At 40.2% G+C, this 17,051-nt stretch overlaps 1 protein-coding gene across 1 annotated transcript in view; it reads left to right on the forward strand.

The window, feature by feature from the left end:
• The window catches only part of ttll12 (tubulin tyrosine ligase-like family, member 12), a 67,502-nt gene extending 51,437 nt beyond the window's left edge, over positions 1 to 16,065 (forward strand). The window contains exons 12-14 of the mRNA XM_060839913.1: positions 3,711 to 3,779; positions 9,266 to 9,404; positions 13,159 to 16,065. Coding sequence (XP_060695896.1) covers positions 3,711 to 3,779; positions 9,266 to 9,404; positions 13,159 to 13,310 — 360 coding nt within the window. The 3' untranslated portion in view covers positions 13,311 to 16,065. The remainder of the gene's footprint in view (positions 1 to 3,710; positions 3,780 to 9,265; positions 9,405 to 13,158) is intronic.
• Positions 16,066 to 17,051: the final 986 nt, after the last annotated feature.

The following is a 17,051-nucleotide window of genomic DNA, read 5'->3' on the forward strand; positions in this document are numbered from 1 at the left end:
AAAGGATGTTGTGAAACTTGAAAGGGTTCAGAAAAGATTTACAAGAATATTGTTAGGATTGGAGGGTTTGAGGTACAGGGAGAGGCTAAATAGGCTGGGACTGTTTCCCTGGAGTGTCTGAGGCTGAGGGGTGACCTTAACGGGGTTTATAAAATCATGAGGCACGTGGATAGGATAAATAGATAAGGTCTTTTCCCTGGGGTGGAAGAGTATGGAATGAGAGGGCATAGGTTTAGGGTGAGAAGGAAAAAATATAAAAGATATATAAGAAAGATATAACAGAGGGTGGAATGGGCTGCAAGAGGAAGTGTTGGGGCTGGTACAATTACAACATTTAAAAGGCATCTGAATGGGCATATGAATAGAAAGGGTTTAGAGGGATATAGGCCAAGTGCTGGCAAATGGAACTAGATTAATTTAGGATATCTGGTCAGCATGGACGAGTTGGAGCGAAGGGTCTGTTTCCATGCTACATCTTCATGACTTTGTGACACTAAATGGTTAGGGTCTGGAATGCAATGCATGGAAGTTTGGTGGAGCCAGGTTCAGTTGAAACATTCACAAGGTAATTGGATAATTATGTAAATATGCATAATTACAAGGAAGAGGGCGGAGATTAGTTGTAAATCAAAATGCTCGGAGAGCTAGTGCAGATACAACAGGCTGAGTGGCCTCCTCCAGCTCCGTGACAATTCATTCATTCGGAATATGGTTCCTGGTGTATGGGTTCTCAGTGTTCCGAATTTGGATTCAGGTTGGGTCTTGGCCCATAGGATCATTAATGTGAAATTTGACCTTCACAGTGAAGAAGCTATGTGACATTTATAAACTGCATCTGTTCCTATCGGTGCTGTAATACCACATCCTCTGCAACAAGTCAAGCAAGGACTGCAAGATGGCAGTGCTGAGCAGAAAACAGAATACCTGTACTTTTTTTTGCTGAACAATCACAGCCATCTTCTTTAGACTTGTTGTTTAGTTGAGTGTTGATTTGTAAAAAAAAAATACACCTTTTAATATTCTTTATTCTTTGCATAATCCAAGCAAATTTCTTTTAGTGGTGAATACTTTTTGTTGATCAAATACACTTCTGTTGCAACAATCATATCTTGTTTGACAATATGGATAATTGTTGCTTCATGAACTCTTGCCTCTGCTTATCCAAAATATCTTTATTATCATTTAATCTTCCTAAAGCATCAAAAGTAAGTCCAGTTTTTAATTTGATTTCTTAATCACACTTTGGGTTCTCTGATGTTCACTCACCAAGAAACACACATGTGCCCAGCTGTTAAACTGCATCCCTTCAACAGTGATATGTATGTCTTCCTGATGCTTCCAAAATTACATAATCGCTGCTGTCATTATGCTAATGTACACTTCAAAGGTTCTTCTTTCTGCATATTACCATGTCAGGCAGTCTTTGCAAATCTGTTGGATGTTCAATGCCATCAACAAATCTGAGATTGTTTAAAATCTTGCTATTTGCCTAACATATAATATCCTTTGGTGCAAGATTAATTACTAATTTCTATAATAAATAAATTAGGAAACAATCCTTCACTCACTGCATTAATATTTCAGCAATAAATTGAAAAGTGAAACTACTACTGCTGGTTGCTACAAACAATGATAAAGGAAACCACCAGTTTTCAAGTGATGTCTCGACCAATAGTATTCTGTACATGACTTCTCATGGAAGGTTCTGGAAAATTTCTGAATTAGCGACCTGACTGTTCCAGCCAAAATAGACAGCAAGTCTCCGTTTTACAGTTCACCTTACGAATTCATCAGAGAGTTGTGAGGGGATACAACGTGTTTGTGACTCGCATAAGGCTTTTATTTCTCCTGCATCTAAATGGTTTTATGTTGCCAGGAGTGAATACCTTGTTTCTACATAAAACTTTTATGTTTCAATCAGCTCAGATGCACTACATCTTAATTAGCTTGAAAGCTTGTGGTTTAACATAACATGTAAGCTATGCTTTTTCCATTATTCAGTTCAATGCCTGATCTTGAATGGTCAACTTTCAAGTTAAAACCCTATTTGCATACATTTAGGCAGTTTATGCAGTGTTTACCTTAAAGAATCTTGAAGGACCTGTCTGGTGATTTATGATGCACTTCTCCACCTGAGTACCTTGAACATCTTTCTTGGGACAGTCCCTCAATCCATCCCCCTTATCCCTACACCATGTTTCTCCATCTTTCTAACCTTTTCCTTGGATTCCATTTCCTTTCCAAATCAGTCCTGTTACTACTCACACTCAGATATACCAGTCTTCATAAGTTTATTCATCTTGTGCTTATTTCACTTAGGTCTTTTCCTGGACTTCTGTTTACTTCCACTGATTTTTGCGGTATTGCTTGTTTCAACTCTGTTTCTGAGAATCTCATTAAATTTACTTCCACTGCCTGTTGCTCTTTGACCTTCCTGAACTGTTGCTGTCCAAGACTGAAAGGTAGGCCTTCCACTAACATCTGCTGCAAATCCCGACCGCCAACTGACCCCTTCTTCACGTGCTCCCATGCACAATTTCTGCGCAGTCATCACCTTAAGCACCAGTCGTTCTGTGTGACACAGCAATTTATGTGGGTCATTTTTCACTTGCTGTACTACACTGGCTGTTTGTAGTGCAATTGCCTTTCAATTGAAAAACCAAACGTGCATTGGATGATTTGTAAAACACATGTACTGAAACGTCGATTCTGCCTGACCTGCTGCGCTTATCTAGCAACACATTTTTCAGCTCTGATCTCTAGCATCTGCAGTCCTCACTTTCTCCTACATGTACTGTGTTCGCTAGTACAGCCCTGAAGTCCCTATTAATTCATCAAACCCCTTTCTGTTTTCCACGCAAACATTCTTTTGTTCCAACAAAGTTCAACGTAGGAAATAATAATATATTTCTTTCTCCCACTCAATCTTGAAACCTGTGGATTGAAGACTGATTTCAGAAACATCCAGACTTTAACTACATTTTCTTGTTAAAAACTGGTATTACTCCACAACACATCACATTTTGTTGCCTTTTCCTAAGCCTCCTACACTTGGCTATTTGCATACCATTTATCTTTATCGGAATTATTTTTCAATTCTCAAGAAGAGACTGCGCTTTAAACCTTAACTTATCTGTTCTCTGTATAACTGTTGACTCAACTACTACATATTCCCAGCATTTCTGCTTTTGTTTTACATTTCTTGATGACCTAAAGTGATGCCTATGATCTTTTTTATGTGATGTGATCCGGTACATTTTAGGTTTGCGAGCTAATGGGGTGATAATGGGATTCAGAATTGCTTAACAACAGAATATGTGCAGTGCTCTGACAGCAGCAGGTTCTGTTGCAAAAATCATTGAGGATTTGGTCAAGCTGGTAGCTGTTGTTGACTACCAACGTTACTTTGTTGCTCTTATTACGAGACAAGAGGAGCTTTGAGGGGAAAGAAGTGAAACAAAAACAAGGTTTCTCATCAGTTGTTGATACTGCTATGCTGACAATGCTTCAATCTCCATAACGTCATGGTCAGAAAGTAGAAATATCGGAGACAAATTAACAATTATCTTTACATGTTTTCATTGGTTTTAAAGTGACACAATTCAGTAGAGGTTTCTACACACAAGTGTGATGCTGCCTTTACCTTTATTGCGTTAACACACTGCTTTTGAGTTGTTGGCTTTATTTACTGAATTGTTAATTATTCACAGGTCCACTATGATGAATTTATTCCAATGTTTGAGAAGCAATACCCCAACTATTCCTGGAAAAAAACAGAGGTGGGCTCCAGTGATTGCATTTGCTGTTGTTTTGATTACGGTTACACATTTTAAAAATGTATTCATTGGGATTTTTCAGGGAGCTTGTCAATAAAGTAGTCATCGCCATAGGGGTTTTGAACTTGTATATTGACTGGAAAATTCAGATAAGCAGAAAGAGCCAAGTGGAAGAATTCAGAAAATGTTTCCGAGATGGTTTCTTAGAATGGCATGTTCTTGAGTCAGCCAGAGAGTACTCTATACCAGATATCTATTGTACGTGAGACATAGTTAATGAATGACCTAATACCAAAGCTGCCTCTGGGTGGCAGCAATCATACCATGAATAAACTGTTTATTCCATTTCAACAAGAGAAGAGTGTTTGTAAGACTATCCTTTTAAACATAAATAAGGGCACTTACCAGGTCACGACATAAAGCTAGCTAAAGAGACTGGCAAGTTAAGTTAACCGAGGCTGGGACTTTTTTCACTGGAGCATAGGAAGTTGAGAGATGAGGAGTTTATAAAATAATGAGAGGTATAAATAGACGATGCTCGTTGTCTTTTCCCTAAAATGGGGAATTTCAAGCTTAGGGGGACGTTTTCAAGGTGAGAGAAGAGAGACCTTATAAAAAAAAGACATAAGAGCCACAGTTTTGTTTACACAGAGGGTGGTTCATGGGTGGAATGAACTTCCTGAGGAAGTTGTGGAATGGATACATTTACAATGTTTAAAAGACATTTGGATGGATACATGAATAGGAAAAAGTTAAAAATCACACCACACCAGGTTATAGTGAAGGTGCGTTGTTCCGAAAGCTAGTGTGCTTCCCATTAAACCTGTTGGACTATAACCTGGCGTTGTTTGATTTTTAACTTTGTACACCCCAGTCCAACACCGGCATCTCCAAATCATGAATAGGAAAGGATTGGAAGGATATGGGCCAGGAGCAGGCAGGTGAGGCTAGTTCACTTTTGGATTATGTTCGGCGTGGAACTGGTTGGACCAAAGGGTCTGTTTCCATGCTGTATGACTCTATGATAGGTCATTTGCTCTGCAGCAGCAGACATTTAACGGGATATTGCAGAAAAATACAGAATAGACAATTCCAACAAGAAATAAAAATTCCAAGAGGATTGCCCCCTTTTCGTGGATAACTTAAGAAAATTAAAAATTGTGTCCACTTAAAAAAACACGTTATTGCACAAAGATGGGTGCAGAAGATTTCCAGATGATTGGATCATGGTATTTTTAACAAAACATAGAATGACTTAAAGATTAATAAGAAGGCAAGGAATATGAGAGAAGATTAAAAACAGCTAGTCAGAGTTTCTGTGGACACACAGAATTAACAAAGTAAGTGATGATCCTATGGGAAGTTTGTCTGAGGCATTAATAGTGGAAAAAAAAGGAGGTGGCAAATGAATAGTTATTTTACCCACAAGCAAGAATTTTGCATTTGTACTCACTGTACAGGATATAATTGACATTCTGTATTACTGTGCACTGTACTTCTGTTGGTCTCCTTATTTATGGATAGATGTAAATTCAGAGAAGGTTCACTAGACCCTAGGTATCTGGAGTGGGTAGTTTGACTGATTACACAGGCTTGGCTTGTACCTGCTGGAGTTCAGAAAAAAAGGCAAGGTCATTAAAACATAAGACCATAAGATAAAGAAGCAGAAATTAGGCTATTCAGCCCATCAATTTTGCTCTGCCATTCAATCATGGCTAATAGGTTTTTCAACTCTATTTTCCTGCTTTCTCCCAGTAACCTTTGACCCCCTTGGCAATCAAGAACTTATCTGTTTCTGTTTTAAATATACTCAATGACCTGGCCTCCACTGCCTTCTGTGGCAATGAATTCCCCCCATAGATTCACCACTCTCTGGCTGTGGAAGTTTCACCTTCTAAAGGGTGTTCCCTTTACTCTACGGCTGTACCCTTGGGTCCTAATCTGCCCTAGTAATGGAAACATCTTCCCAACATCCACTCTGTCCAGGCCATTCAATATTCTGTAAGTTTCAATCAGATCCCACCCCCCCCCCCCACCCCCATCCTTCTAAACTTCATCAAGTGTAGTCCCAAAGTCTTCAAACGTTCCCCATATGTTAAGCCTTTCATTCCTGGGATCATTCTTGTGAACTTCGTCTGGACCCACTCCAGGGTTAGCACATCCTTCCTGAGGTATGGGGCCCAAATTGCTCACAATACTCTGAATGTGGTCTGACCAGAGCCTAATAAAGCCTCAGAAGTATATCCCTGCTTTTATATTCTAGTCCTCTTGAGATGAATGATAACATTGTATTTGCCTTCCTAACTACAGACTCAACCTGCAAGTTTACTTTGAGAGAAACCTGGACTAGGTTTCCCAAGTCTCTTTACGCTTGAGATTTCTGAATTTTCTCCCCATTTAGAAAATAGTCCATGCCTCTATTCTTTCTACCAAAATGCACGTGACCTCACACTTCATGTCTAAATCTTTCTGCAGCCTCCCTGCCTCCTAATAAGACCTGCCCCCTCCACCCACCTTTGTATCATCTACATTTAGGTACTGAGTGGACTTGATGGAAACATATAAGATACTGAAGGGTGTTGATAGGGTGGATGTGGATTCACAGTCCCTAGTGACATTGTGATTTTGCCTTCATCAAATGGATTGCAGCAGTAATGGATTGCAGCAGTTCAAGAAGATAGTTCACCATCTTCTCAAGAGCAACTTGAGATGATCAAAAAATGGTGGATAGACCAACATCTACATCCAAGAGTGATTTTTTTTTTAAAAAAGGATGTTTGTTCTTGTGGGAGATTTCAAAATGAAGTGGGGGGGGGGGGTGGGGGGGGCATCCACCATTTAAGGATTAGGGCTTGCCCATTTACGACCAGGATGGGAAGAAATTCTTTCCTCCAGAGGGAGTCTTGAGTCTTTGGAACATTCTTCCTGAAAAGTCGAAGCAAGGCAGAAGTGGATACATTCTTGGTAAGCAAGAGTGTGAGAAGTTATTGGCAGTAGAGAGGAATGTGGATTTAAGGTTAAAATCAGAGCCTGTATTTGTTTCAGAGCAGTTAATTCGACTACAGAAACAAAAGCAGGAGTGCTGGAAAGACTCAGCAGGCCTGGCGGCATCGGAGAGAAATCAGGGTTAACACTTTGGATCCAGTGACCCCTTCCTCAGAATTCCAGTATCTGTAGTTCTTTTAGTTTTTAATGCGACTAATAGGTTCAGTTAGTTCAGAAACCTCACCAACAAAGAGGTGAAAAGCTGTTTGTATCAGGACAGAAGACTTCAGATTCATGTGTTATTGGGACTAGCCCTGTATTAGCTGAAAAGGTCTGTCCCTTTTATCCTCACCTTTCATCAGTTTAGTGTCGGTTGAGGTATTGGGGGACCGGGACGTACGAGAAGAGGGGGCAGAGATTGGAGACAGGATGCACTGTAAACAAGGAGGGACAAGCAACAGAACAGAGAATAATGCATCCAGTGCAGGACTTAGTCTCAGGGATAAAACTAAGCCAACCAGCATGGCATTGGAAATATGTTTGTTAAGGGGAGAAATGTCACAGATAAAATTGACAATTTAGGTGCAAGATCCCACATGTGGGGCTGTGATATAATTGCTGAAATGGAGACCTGGTTTAAACACGACCTGGAATGAGAACTCAACATTCCCACCCACAAAATGTTTAGGTGGGATAGGCTGGTATTAATAAGGATAACTCAGGTCTACCAAGGAAGGCTATAACAGACAATTCAGAGATTAAACCTTGTTCGTTGCAAGGAAGAAACAGGAAAATATAACACTTGCTGATTGTCACCATAACCCTGCTCTCGCCTAACACACCCCCCTCCCCCCAAAAAAAGGTAGTGAGGCAGAGGAATATATCTGTAGGCAAATTTCAGAAATATGTAAAAATAAATATCATAGAACAATGATGGTTGGGGATTTCAATAGCTGAATATAGACAGGGGAAAATTGCACAAAACCAGCACTGCGACTCATGTAAAATGTCACATTTGTGTAATTGGCAGAACATGCTTTTGACTTGACAACAACATCCTGTTGGTGGAGGAAATCACTTGGGGGTTTGTTGCAAAGAAGCAACGTGATACAGCTAGCCACACCTGCTGTTCAAAATTATGAAACCCCGTCCCCTTGAAATAACTTAAATTGAGTTTGTTTTATTGTCATGTCTTTTCCTTGGGGTGGAGGAGTCCAGTTGGAGATTGTATGTGGGCTTGGTTTAGGGTGAGAGGGGAAAGATATGAAAGAGTCCTAAGTGGCAACTTTTTCACGCAGAGGGTGGTGTGTGTATGGAATGAGCTCCCAGAAGAATTGGTGGAGGCTGGTACAAATACAACATTTAAAAGGCATCTGGATGGGTATATGAATAGGAAGGGTTTAGAGGGTTATGGGCCAAGTGCTGGCAAGTGGGACTAGATTGGGTTGGGATATCTGGTCGGCATGGGATGAGTTCAACCGAAGGGTCTGTTTCCATGCTGTACATCTCTATGACTCTATGTACTCACTGGAAAATCTACAAGCAGCCACTTGGGGTGCTATCTTAGGTTCCGAGGTATAGATTCTTGAGTATAGAACCTTAGAGGGGAAAAAAACATTATAACAAAAGAAATAAAAAGCCCAGCATTACAGGACCTTCAAAAGTACAAAATTATCTTCATGAATCAGAAAAATAAAGAAATTAAAAGTTAAGATTAACAGTCGTTCCACGATAATATAACAAAGAAAAATAAAGAAATTAAAGAAAAAGAGAATTGAAGACAAGTCCACGTGGTCCATTTCATGGCTCTGAGCTCAAGGACCTGACCGGCCCCATGTTGAAATCCCAGACCAGACCCACCATGATGCCAAAGAAAACACCGGTTAGGACCAGAGATTTACAGAGTAGTCTGAGGTAGATTTGGTGCTTCTTAGAGCTGAAAGTGACAGCCTTGAAAGAGTCTGGCTTTATTTCTTCAGGCTAGAAATTTTAAACAAGTTACATTAGATTTTTAAAATTTTGGAATTTTTTTCCTTTGAACCCTCACCGTATTCCCCATCTTGTATCTGATTGATATTGAATGCAGCTATTCTCAATCACAGACCTATTTTCATTTTTTTTCTCTCTCGATCCTGTAAATTCATTAGTTAAGGTGGTATATACTGTTGACTGCATTATTCAGCATAGGTCACATACGATCTCTTATCTTTAACTCCCCCCTCCTCCCACCACCACCACCAACAGCAGGACAAAAATATTCCAGGCTGAAAGCTGAAGAAGAAACATCTTGCCAAGTGGGCACATCATGACAGTCTGAACTCCATCAAATTGTAACTCATTAAAATCTAACTGGTAATGCCCTTGTCATAAATTCAGGTAGCCTTTCACTTAGTATAGGCAAAATCATGGGAAATGCACTGTGATCCAGAAAATGTTTAGGCTTATTTTAAAGTTGAATTACTTTCCTTGTAGTTTTTACTTTGTGCATTTCATTTTGGTTACAGGAAGAAATACATAAATCGTTTGTTGAACTGTTTCAAGTGGCTACAGCCAAAGATGCCCCCTTTGGTATCTGCAATTATCCATCATCCCGGGCAATATATGCTATTGATCTCATGTTGAAATGGGACACAGATAGTGATGGTAAGTGTTTTATTCCTTTGAATTTCAACGGTCAGGATATATACAGCAACCAAGCCAGTTGTAAATCCACGGTGTGAATAAACATTATTTTTCATTGGAAGTCTTGATGTTGGCTAAAATTTGTTCCAGTGAGCAAAGGTTTCCAGAGAGACGACTGAGAACTTCACACAAGTGTTATGGACCAGGCCAGACTGTTTCAAAACATTGCAAGAAAGTAGGCGAGACCCTTACATTGCTCACTGCTTAATGCAGGTGTAAAGTGGATATTCCAGGAGAATTTATTTACAAGATTACCGAATGAAATACAAACAAAAGAAAACAGAATACAGAATAACTTAACCTATCCGAAAACCAAACAGGCTATCCAATCTTCATGATGCTGTTCCAAATACTTGCGATAATCCCCATAAACACCCCTTTGCAAAAAGAAAAATCCAACCCAAGGTCTTACTAGAGAGAAGTCAGAGAGAGGGAGGACCTGCATGGACCTGCTTCTTTGGGTCCAGCAGCTTCACAACTGACTGATTGCTTTCAGTGAACGGCCAGCCTGCTTATAACCAAACCAAACCGAACCAGAGAAAAGCTGAGCTGGGAGAACTGGCCACTTGCCTATTATTGTACAAATTTTTTCTATAAAGCTCGAAAGCCTATTGCCTGAGGCAGTATCTGTTAGCTCTAATCAATTTGGTCCTGAAAAACCCTTCCAATCTAGATTTTTCCAAATCGCTGCTTTTACAATCTCGCTGGAAAAAAATCGCCAAGCACAAGCAGAATCCTGTTAAAAGAGCAGCATCATCACACTAGTAAAGATGATTTTTTTTTTGTCCTGCACGCGAAAAGCAGATCGAAGGAAGTAGTGGATAAGGATGTCAGAAAAAGTGGAAGTTTGAAGATTGGAAGCAACTTAGAACCCAGTAAAGGAAAAACCAAAGAACTGATAAAGGGAAAAGAGAAAATGAATGTAAACTAGTAGGAGCTATAAGGATGGTTTGTAAAGGCTTCCTTAGATATGTGAAAGGAAAAGATTAACTGGGAAAAATATGAGCTCACTGCAAGTGGGAACAATAGAATTTGTAATAGAGAATGGGGAAAGGGCAGAGAAACTAAACAATTACTTTGTTCCTTTATTCATCCAAAAGATACAGAAAATCTCCCATAAGTACTAAATGATTGAGAGACTTAGGAAACTGAGGTACATCAAGAAGTTATTATTAGTAAAGATGTGGTAATTAAAACATTAACTGGATGAAACTTGGCACACTCTCTGGACCAGATGAGCTCTAGCCCAGAATGTTGAAGGAAGAAGCTGTAGATAGTGAATAAGTTGGTGGTTATCTTTCAAAATTCTTTAGGTTCTGTATACAGCCTGTGGATTCAGCATCCCTCTGGAAACGTGCTGCCTTGTTACCTTAAATTATGTGTTCCAGTTTCTCAGTTAGACCATGAACCCCACAACAGACACTGTAACCCCCATGCAGATCATGATGACACTTGACCACCACCATCCCCACCCCATCCAAGGGTTAAAATTCAAACCCACGTGTGGCCGTTTGCAAAGGTGAGTTAAAGCTGGTAATTAGTGAGCAGGCACTGGGGAACAGAATGACCGTGCGAGATTGTGGTAAAGTCACAAACTAGTATATACATGCCTCTGAAGATGCGATTAACGAAGAGAGAAGACTTTGGTGGAGAGCAGTGAGAAGTGCAAGTTATTCAGCAAAGCCGAGAATGATGAGCCTTGGTTTAATGGGAGTTATGAATATTATTGGCAGTTATGAATTTAAAATGTGATCATTTCTCTGTCAGGGAAGTTTTGAGAATGCAGAGAAAACGGGTGCAGTCTTGATGGAGTACATGTTCTGTTTCCATGATGTACTGTCCTATGATTTCACTTTCACATGTTTTCTTCCTCTGTGAAAGTACTTGAAAATCATCTTGCACAATGTTTGATGAATGCCAATTGTTTGTTAGAAATCGCACACAATGTCAAGAGGAAAGCTGCATGCAAATTTGGAAATGGAAGGTAGATTAGAGACCAAGTTACAATGATCCAGAAAGGGAAGAAAGGTCTGGGGAGTGGGGCGACATGGTAGCTCAGTGGTTAGCACTGCTGCCTCACAGCGCCAAGGACCTGGGTTCAATTCCCGACTTGGGTGGCGGTTTGTGTAGAGTTTGCATATTCTCCCCATGTCTGCCTGGGTTCCACCAGGTGCTCCGGTTTCCTCCTCCAATCCAGAGATGTGCAGAGTAAGTGAATTGGCCAAGCTAAATTGCCCATAATGTTCTGGGTTGTGTAGGGTAAATGAGTCAGGGGAAATGCAGAGTAATAAGGTAGCGGAAAGAGTCTGGGCAGGATACTCTTCAGAGAGTTGGTGTAGACTTTTTGAGTCAAATGGACTGTTTCCACACTAAGGATTCTGTGAATAGGTAGTCTCAGGGCCAGCAACCTGGATAGCAAGTAACATTTAAAAGTGGAGTCTCTTAGGAAGTGCAGTGCTGTTACTGAAATATCAATGATCATGATAAAGAAGGCAGAAGTTTCAACATTTGATACAGTATACGTTTTTTTAAAACGATTGAACCATCTCCATAAGTACAATTTGGTTTAATCAGTCAAGATTGAGAAACACAGTCATTCAGGACCCCTGTTTGGCAGCCTTCGATTAACTCAGTGCAAACCCATTTTGTCCCAAGCCATCTACTAAAACACACTGAATCCACCCCATTGTTACTCAGCTGAGTTCTGCCAGGTCTGTAAGATTATAGTGACAATTTGTGACAAGGAATTCCTTGTGTGATAAGCATAGGCACTGTAACGCTGCCCCTCACTGTAACTCAGGAGAAGATCTAAGCAAATGTACACCTGAGAAATGCTCCTTGGTACCTGAGGCTATGCTGCAATATTATCTTAGTTTTTGGAATGCAAACATCAAATTGTGGCATTTCACGATCAGCATCACTGGATCAAATAATGATAATATGCAGTTCTTGTCTGTATATTTCTGATTGGCCACTAAGTTGATTTGGAGCCTGGCTTATGTCTGATAACAGTTGCTTAATTAGATATTTTAAAACTTTATTGTAAGATTCAGATACCAAGTGTGATGGTTTTCTGATCTATCTTACACAAGGCAATGCAGCATTTTGTAAAGTGCTTCTGTTGAGGTGGATTGCTTGATGGTAGGGGAATGGAGGCAGAGGTAATGCTCTTGTAGTTGAACATAAGACTGTTGGTAGTGATGGCGGGCTGGGTACCAAAGAACAGAAAAAGTCATTGGTGTGGGACAAGATTCTTGAAAAGGGTTGCATTTATTACCTTTGACTTGTTTATGGAGTGGCTGATTTGGAGCAACTAGAATTTTTATTCCTCATGTAAAGTGACTTGCAGAATTATATTTCTCTTTTTGGTTCTGGGTTGGGCGAACAATTCCAATGAGGCTTTTGCATTCCATGGCTTTAAACAGGCCACACCTGCAATAAAATTTGTATTCACATTTCTTTTACACATGACAAATTTTATGCAGCTTTCCTTCCGAATGGGAAAGTTTGATTCTGTTCAAATCTTTGGGAGGAAGAAGAACTCTGTATTCAAAGAAGTACTTTTGCAATAATTCAACTAATTATGCCATAAATTTATTACGTGTCTCTGGTGTAAATCTAATAGCATCTCAAAATGGAGTGAGTTTTGAGTTGTACTCTAATCTGTACTCAAGCGTTTAAAATACTGCATCAATGTTTTTTTTTTTTTAAACAGGAAAACCAATCATGCAGCCCCAAATTTTGGAGGTGAATTTTAGCCCTGACTGTGCCAGAGCCTGCAAATATCACCCCAGCTTCTTTAATGACGTTTTCAGTGTACTTATCCTGGATGATGTGGCTGGATGCCCTGTCACTCGTTTGGTCTAATGCTGAGGAGTCTCATCTGTAAACATCTGGATTATTTGCAAAGGTTTTTGCAAATCTTGCAGGTGGAGAAAGATGGTCAAATTACTGAGAAAACTTGGAATATCTTGAGACATTAGCGTACAGATCTTTGAACAATTAAAGATATTCTGAATGCTACAATCCATCTGAGGTATCATGTTTTTGTTTCAAGTCTTGTTGAAAGGAAGACTTTCTCTTGGTTATTTTCTTTGACTTGCCTGGGAATGGTAGGTTTTTCAGTTGAGGTTGACTTGGGGTGGCTCAGTGGTTAGTACTGCTCCCTCACAGTGCCAGTTTGAGGAACAAAGCCCACATATCAATAAATTTCAATCCAAGTCAAATTCTGATGCAGCAAATTTTATTGAGATGGACGTCTAATGAGTAGGCACCTCGATCAGAGGGTCACATTCTGATTTACACAGTTCAGCTACGTCTCTCGGTCCTCCCCTTTCACCCCATTGGTTACTTTTGCTGTAGCTTATAGCTTATCACAAGCTCTAGCTTTCACTCTGCCTCTGTTTACTACTGTCATTACTCTAAGCCTGAGGCCCCTTACTCTTATTTATCTCATTCCTTATATGTGACTATCCTGGCATAGTTTGCTGTCTTCGTGCGATCATCCTGCCAAACTAAATTCCGTCCATTAGCCACATCCCTCCTGCGACTAGCACACTATTCTCCTGTTAATGGTTCATCCTACTCCACGGTTGCTCTGCCCTATTAGTCATAAATAATTCTACTTGTTTTTGCTTCTCCTACGCTCCTACACCTGGTACATCCTGCTCCATGATTGCTCTGCCTTATTAGTCATAGATAATTCTGTCTGTATTTGCTTCTCACCATTTAGCATTTGCATGCGCAGCCTAATTCTATCATGTAAGCTTTTGCAGAAACAACACCTATTCCCTTATTCTGCACAATTTTAACCCTCTACCTTAAACTAGGGACACTGGTTCGATTCCAGCCTCAGGTAACCGGTCTGTCTGGAAGTTGCACGTTCTCCCCATCGGTTTCCTCCAGGTGCTCCAATTTCCTCACACACGCCAAAGATGTGCAGGTTAGGTGGATTGACCAAGCTAAATTGCCCATAGTGTCCAGGGATGTGTAGGTTAGATGGATTAGCCATGGAAATACAAGGTTACAGGGATAGGAGTAAGGTTGAGGGTCAGAGTGGGATGCTCTTCGGAGAGTCGGTGTGGACTCAAGGCGCCAAGTGGCCTGCTTTCCCGCTGTAGGGATTCTACGATCATTGTTGCTTTTTTTGAAGTAGGATGTTGTAACATTGACTGTATTCAATTGGCCTTGAGTCGTCACAGCCATGATTGTGAGGACTGATCAGATTCTGTATGCAAGAGTGCCACATTTGAGGACTATGAGAAGTGACAGGAAGGTGGCCCAAAACTAGACACGAGCCACCAACACCAAATCCTGAAACAAGGGGAGGTGGAAATCACTTTTTCTCATGTTTGTGTTCCTCTTAATGCATTGGAAATGTAGTGGTGCAGATTATCTGCACACTAACCTTTCATATATGGGACCTATATTCAAATGCAACCAATATGGATTTGAATTCACTCTTTTAAATTTAAGGACATATATGAAAATAATCCTTGATGCACCTGAGGGCAGATTATTTAACGCTCCTTGATCTTCCATGGTCAGTTCAATTTCTCGAGTTTCATCCCTTTTTTTTGTTGGATGGTTAGTGTTGAAAATATTAGAAAGAGCTGTCACCTGTAATCAGGCAGCAGTGCTCTCTAACTATATTCAGGGTTAAGAACAGAGAACAGGAACAAGCCCCTTGGCCCACCAAGCCTGCTCCGACCCCTCATGCCTTTCTAAACCAAACATCTTTTCCCTTTATGCTGTCCGTATCCGTAAAGATGTCTCTTAAATCTTGCTGTTGTGTCTGCTTCTACCACCTCCTCTGCTGTACATTCCAAGCACTTACCACCCATTGCTCTTAAAAAACAACTTGTATCTCTCATCCCTTCTAAATGTACCCCCTTTTACCTTAAACCTATATCCCTTAGTAGTTTCTGCCCTGAGAAAACGCCTCTGACTATCCATGCCTCACATAATTTTGTAAACTTTTTAATCAGGTTGCTCCTATGGAAAATAAAGAGCATGAAAGCATGGGAAGGGTTAAAGCATGAAGATCACTGCCAACCTGTGTTCTGTAGAAGGCAGGATGGGATAACCATAGTGGAATATTCTTACACCAATTAGCAGCGTAAGGTTAAGGCTGAAAGGTCACTATGGCGAGATGAGATAACACAAGTAATAAAACAAGTTTCTCTGTTAAGTGTTATTATGACAGGATTACGACAATAAATATTTGGGACATGACATTAAAATATCTAATTAATAGTAGAGTCAGCTTGAGACAGGAGGCTATTGTAACAGATGGAATAGCTAAAAATCTATCATGACAGGTTCGTCTGCAATGGAAGATCACTGTAGCATAGTTAGCAATAAATATCTAACTGTGACATTACAATAATATTAAGTAGAATGTACAACTAAAAAGATAATGGGAACAAACATCACTGGTTTATTGTGTAGCTAGAGTGAGGTATTTTGATTAATATAGTTGGACATGCTGATAAGCTAACATGAAACATGATTAAAAAGATATAAACATCCACACACCCTGAGGTTCGGGGGCATTCGAGAATCTGCTTTCTCAGTGTCACGGTTTTTTTGTTTGCAAATAAAAGACCTACTTCTTGAAGAACTCTCTGCGTCTCCTGGTGATTCTCTCTATTTTCTCCACAACATTCCTTGGTTCCTGCTGCTTGTCCAATCTCTCCTCATGGCCAGTACACTCCAAACTAGGCAACATTGTGGGAAGCCATTTCTGTACCCTCTCTCAAGCCTCCATACTATTCTAGGATTGGCGACCAGAACTGCACGCAATATTCCAAATGTGGCCCAAGTAAAGTTCGAGACAGCTGCATCATGACTTGCCAATGTTTATACTCTGTGTCCCAACTGATGACGGCAGTATGCTATTACGCCTTCTGGACCATCTAATCCACGTGTGTTGCCAGTTTCAGGAAACTGTGGACCCTATGCCTGGATCCTGCTGTATATTAATAATTCTAAGGGTTCTGCCATTTACTGTATACTTCTCCCCTGCATTAACTCTTCCAAAATGTTTCATCTCTCATTTGTTTAGATTAACTCCATTACTAACTGAAGAAACAGCTAATGTTTGAATCCAGTTTGTAAATATGAAAATGTTTTGATGTAACTGGAAAAAAATGTGTCCAATTGTCAACTTTTTCACTGATTTTATAGCCATTTTTATTTGCTAATCCAATTTTCTCCTCTGAAGGCAGACTCTTGTGAGTCCTGATGGTGTCTTCTGCCTTCTGAGATTGCCCCTAAGTGGCCATCATTTTAGTTATGACCGAGGGAAAAGTGCTCACAAAGTGACTCTGCAGGTTATGGTGCAATGAAGGCAAAAGCAAATCCTCCCTTCAATTGTGTATGAACTTCCAGAGAAGATCCGGTTGCAAATCATGGGTCACTGCTTTGACAAGTATTCAATAGAGTCAAAGAGATCTTGTTGCCATGGTGGCACTCTTGCTTGAAACCAAAGCAAACAAAGGGCAGTCTGAGCTGTAATTGTTGAAGTACCTTACGGAACTGTGCAGCTCAGTTATCACGTGAGAAAATAATGTCTGACACAAAGAACTGAGATAGCATAGAGTTGGA

Source organism: Hemiscyllium ocellatum, chromosome 19 (assembly GCF_020745735.1).
Source record: "Hemiscyllium ocellatum isolate sHemOce1 chromosome 19, sHemOce1.pat.X.cur, whole genome shotgun sequence".
Lineage (NCBI taxonomy): Eukaryota > Metazoa > Chordata > Chondrichthyes > Orectolobiformes > Hemiscylliidae > Hemiscyllium > Hemiscyllium ocellatum.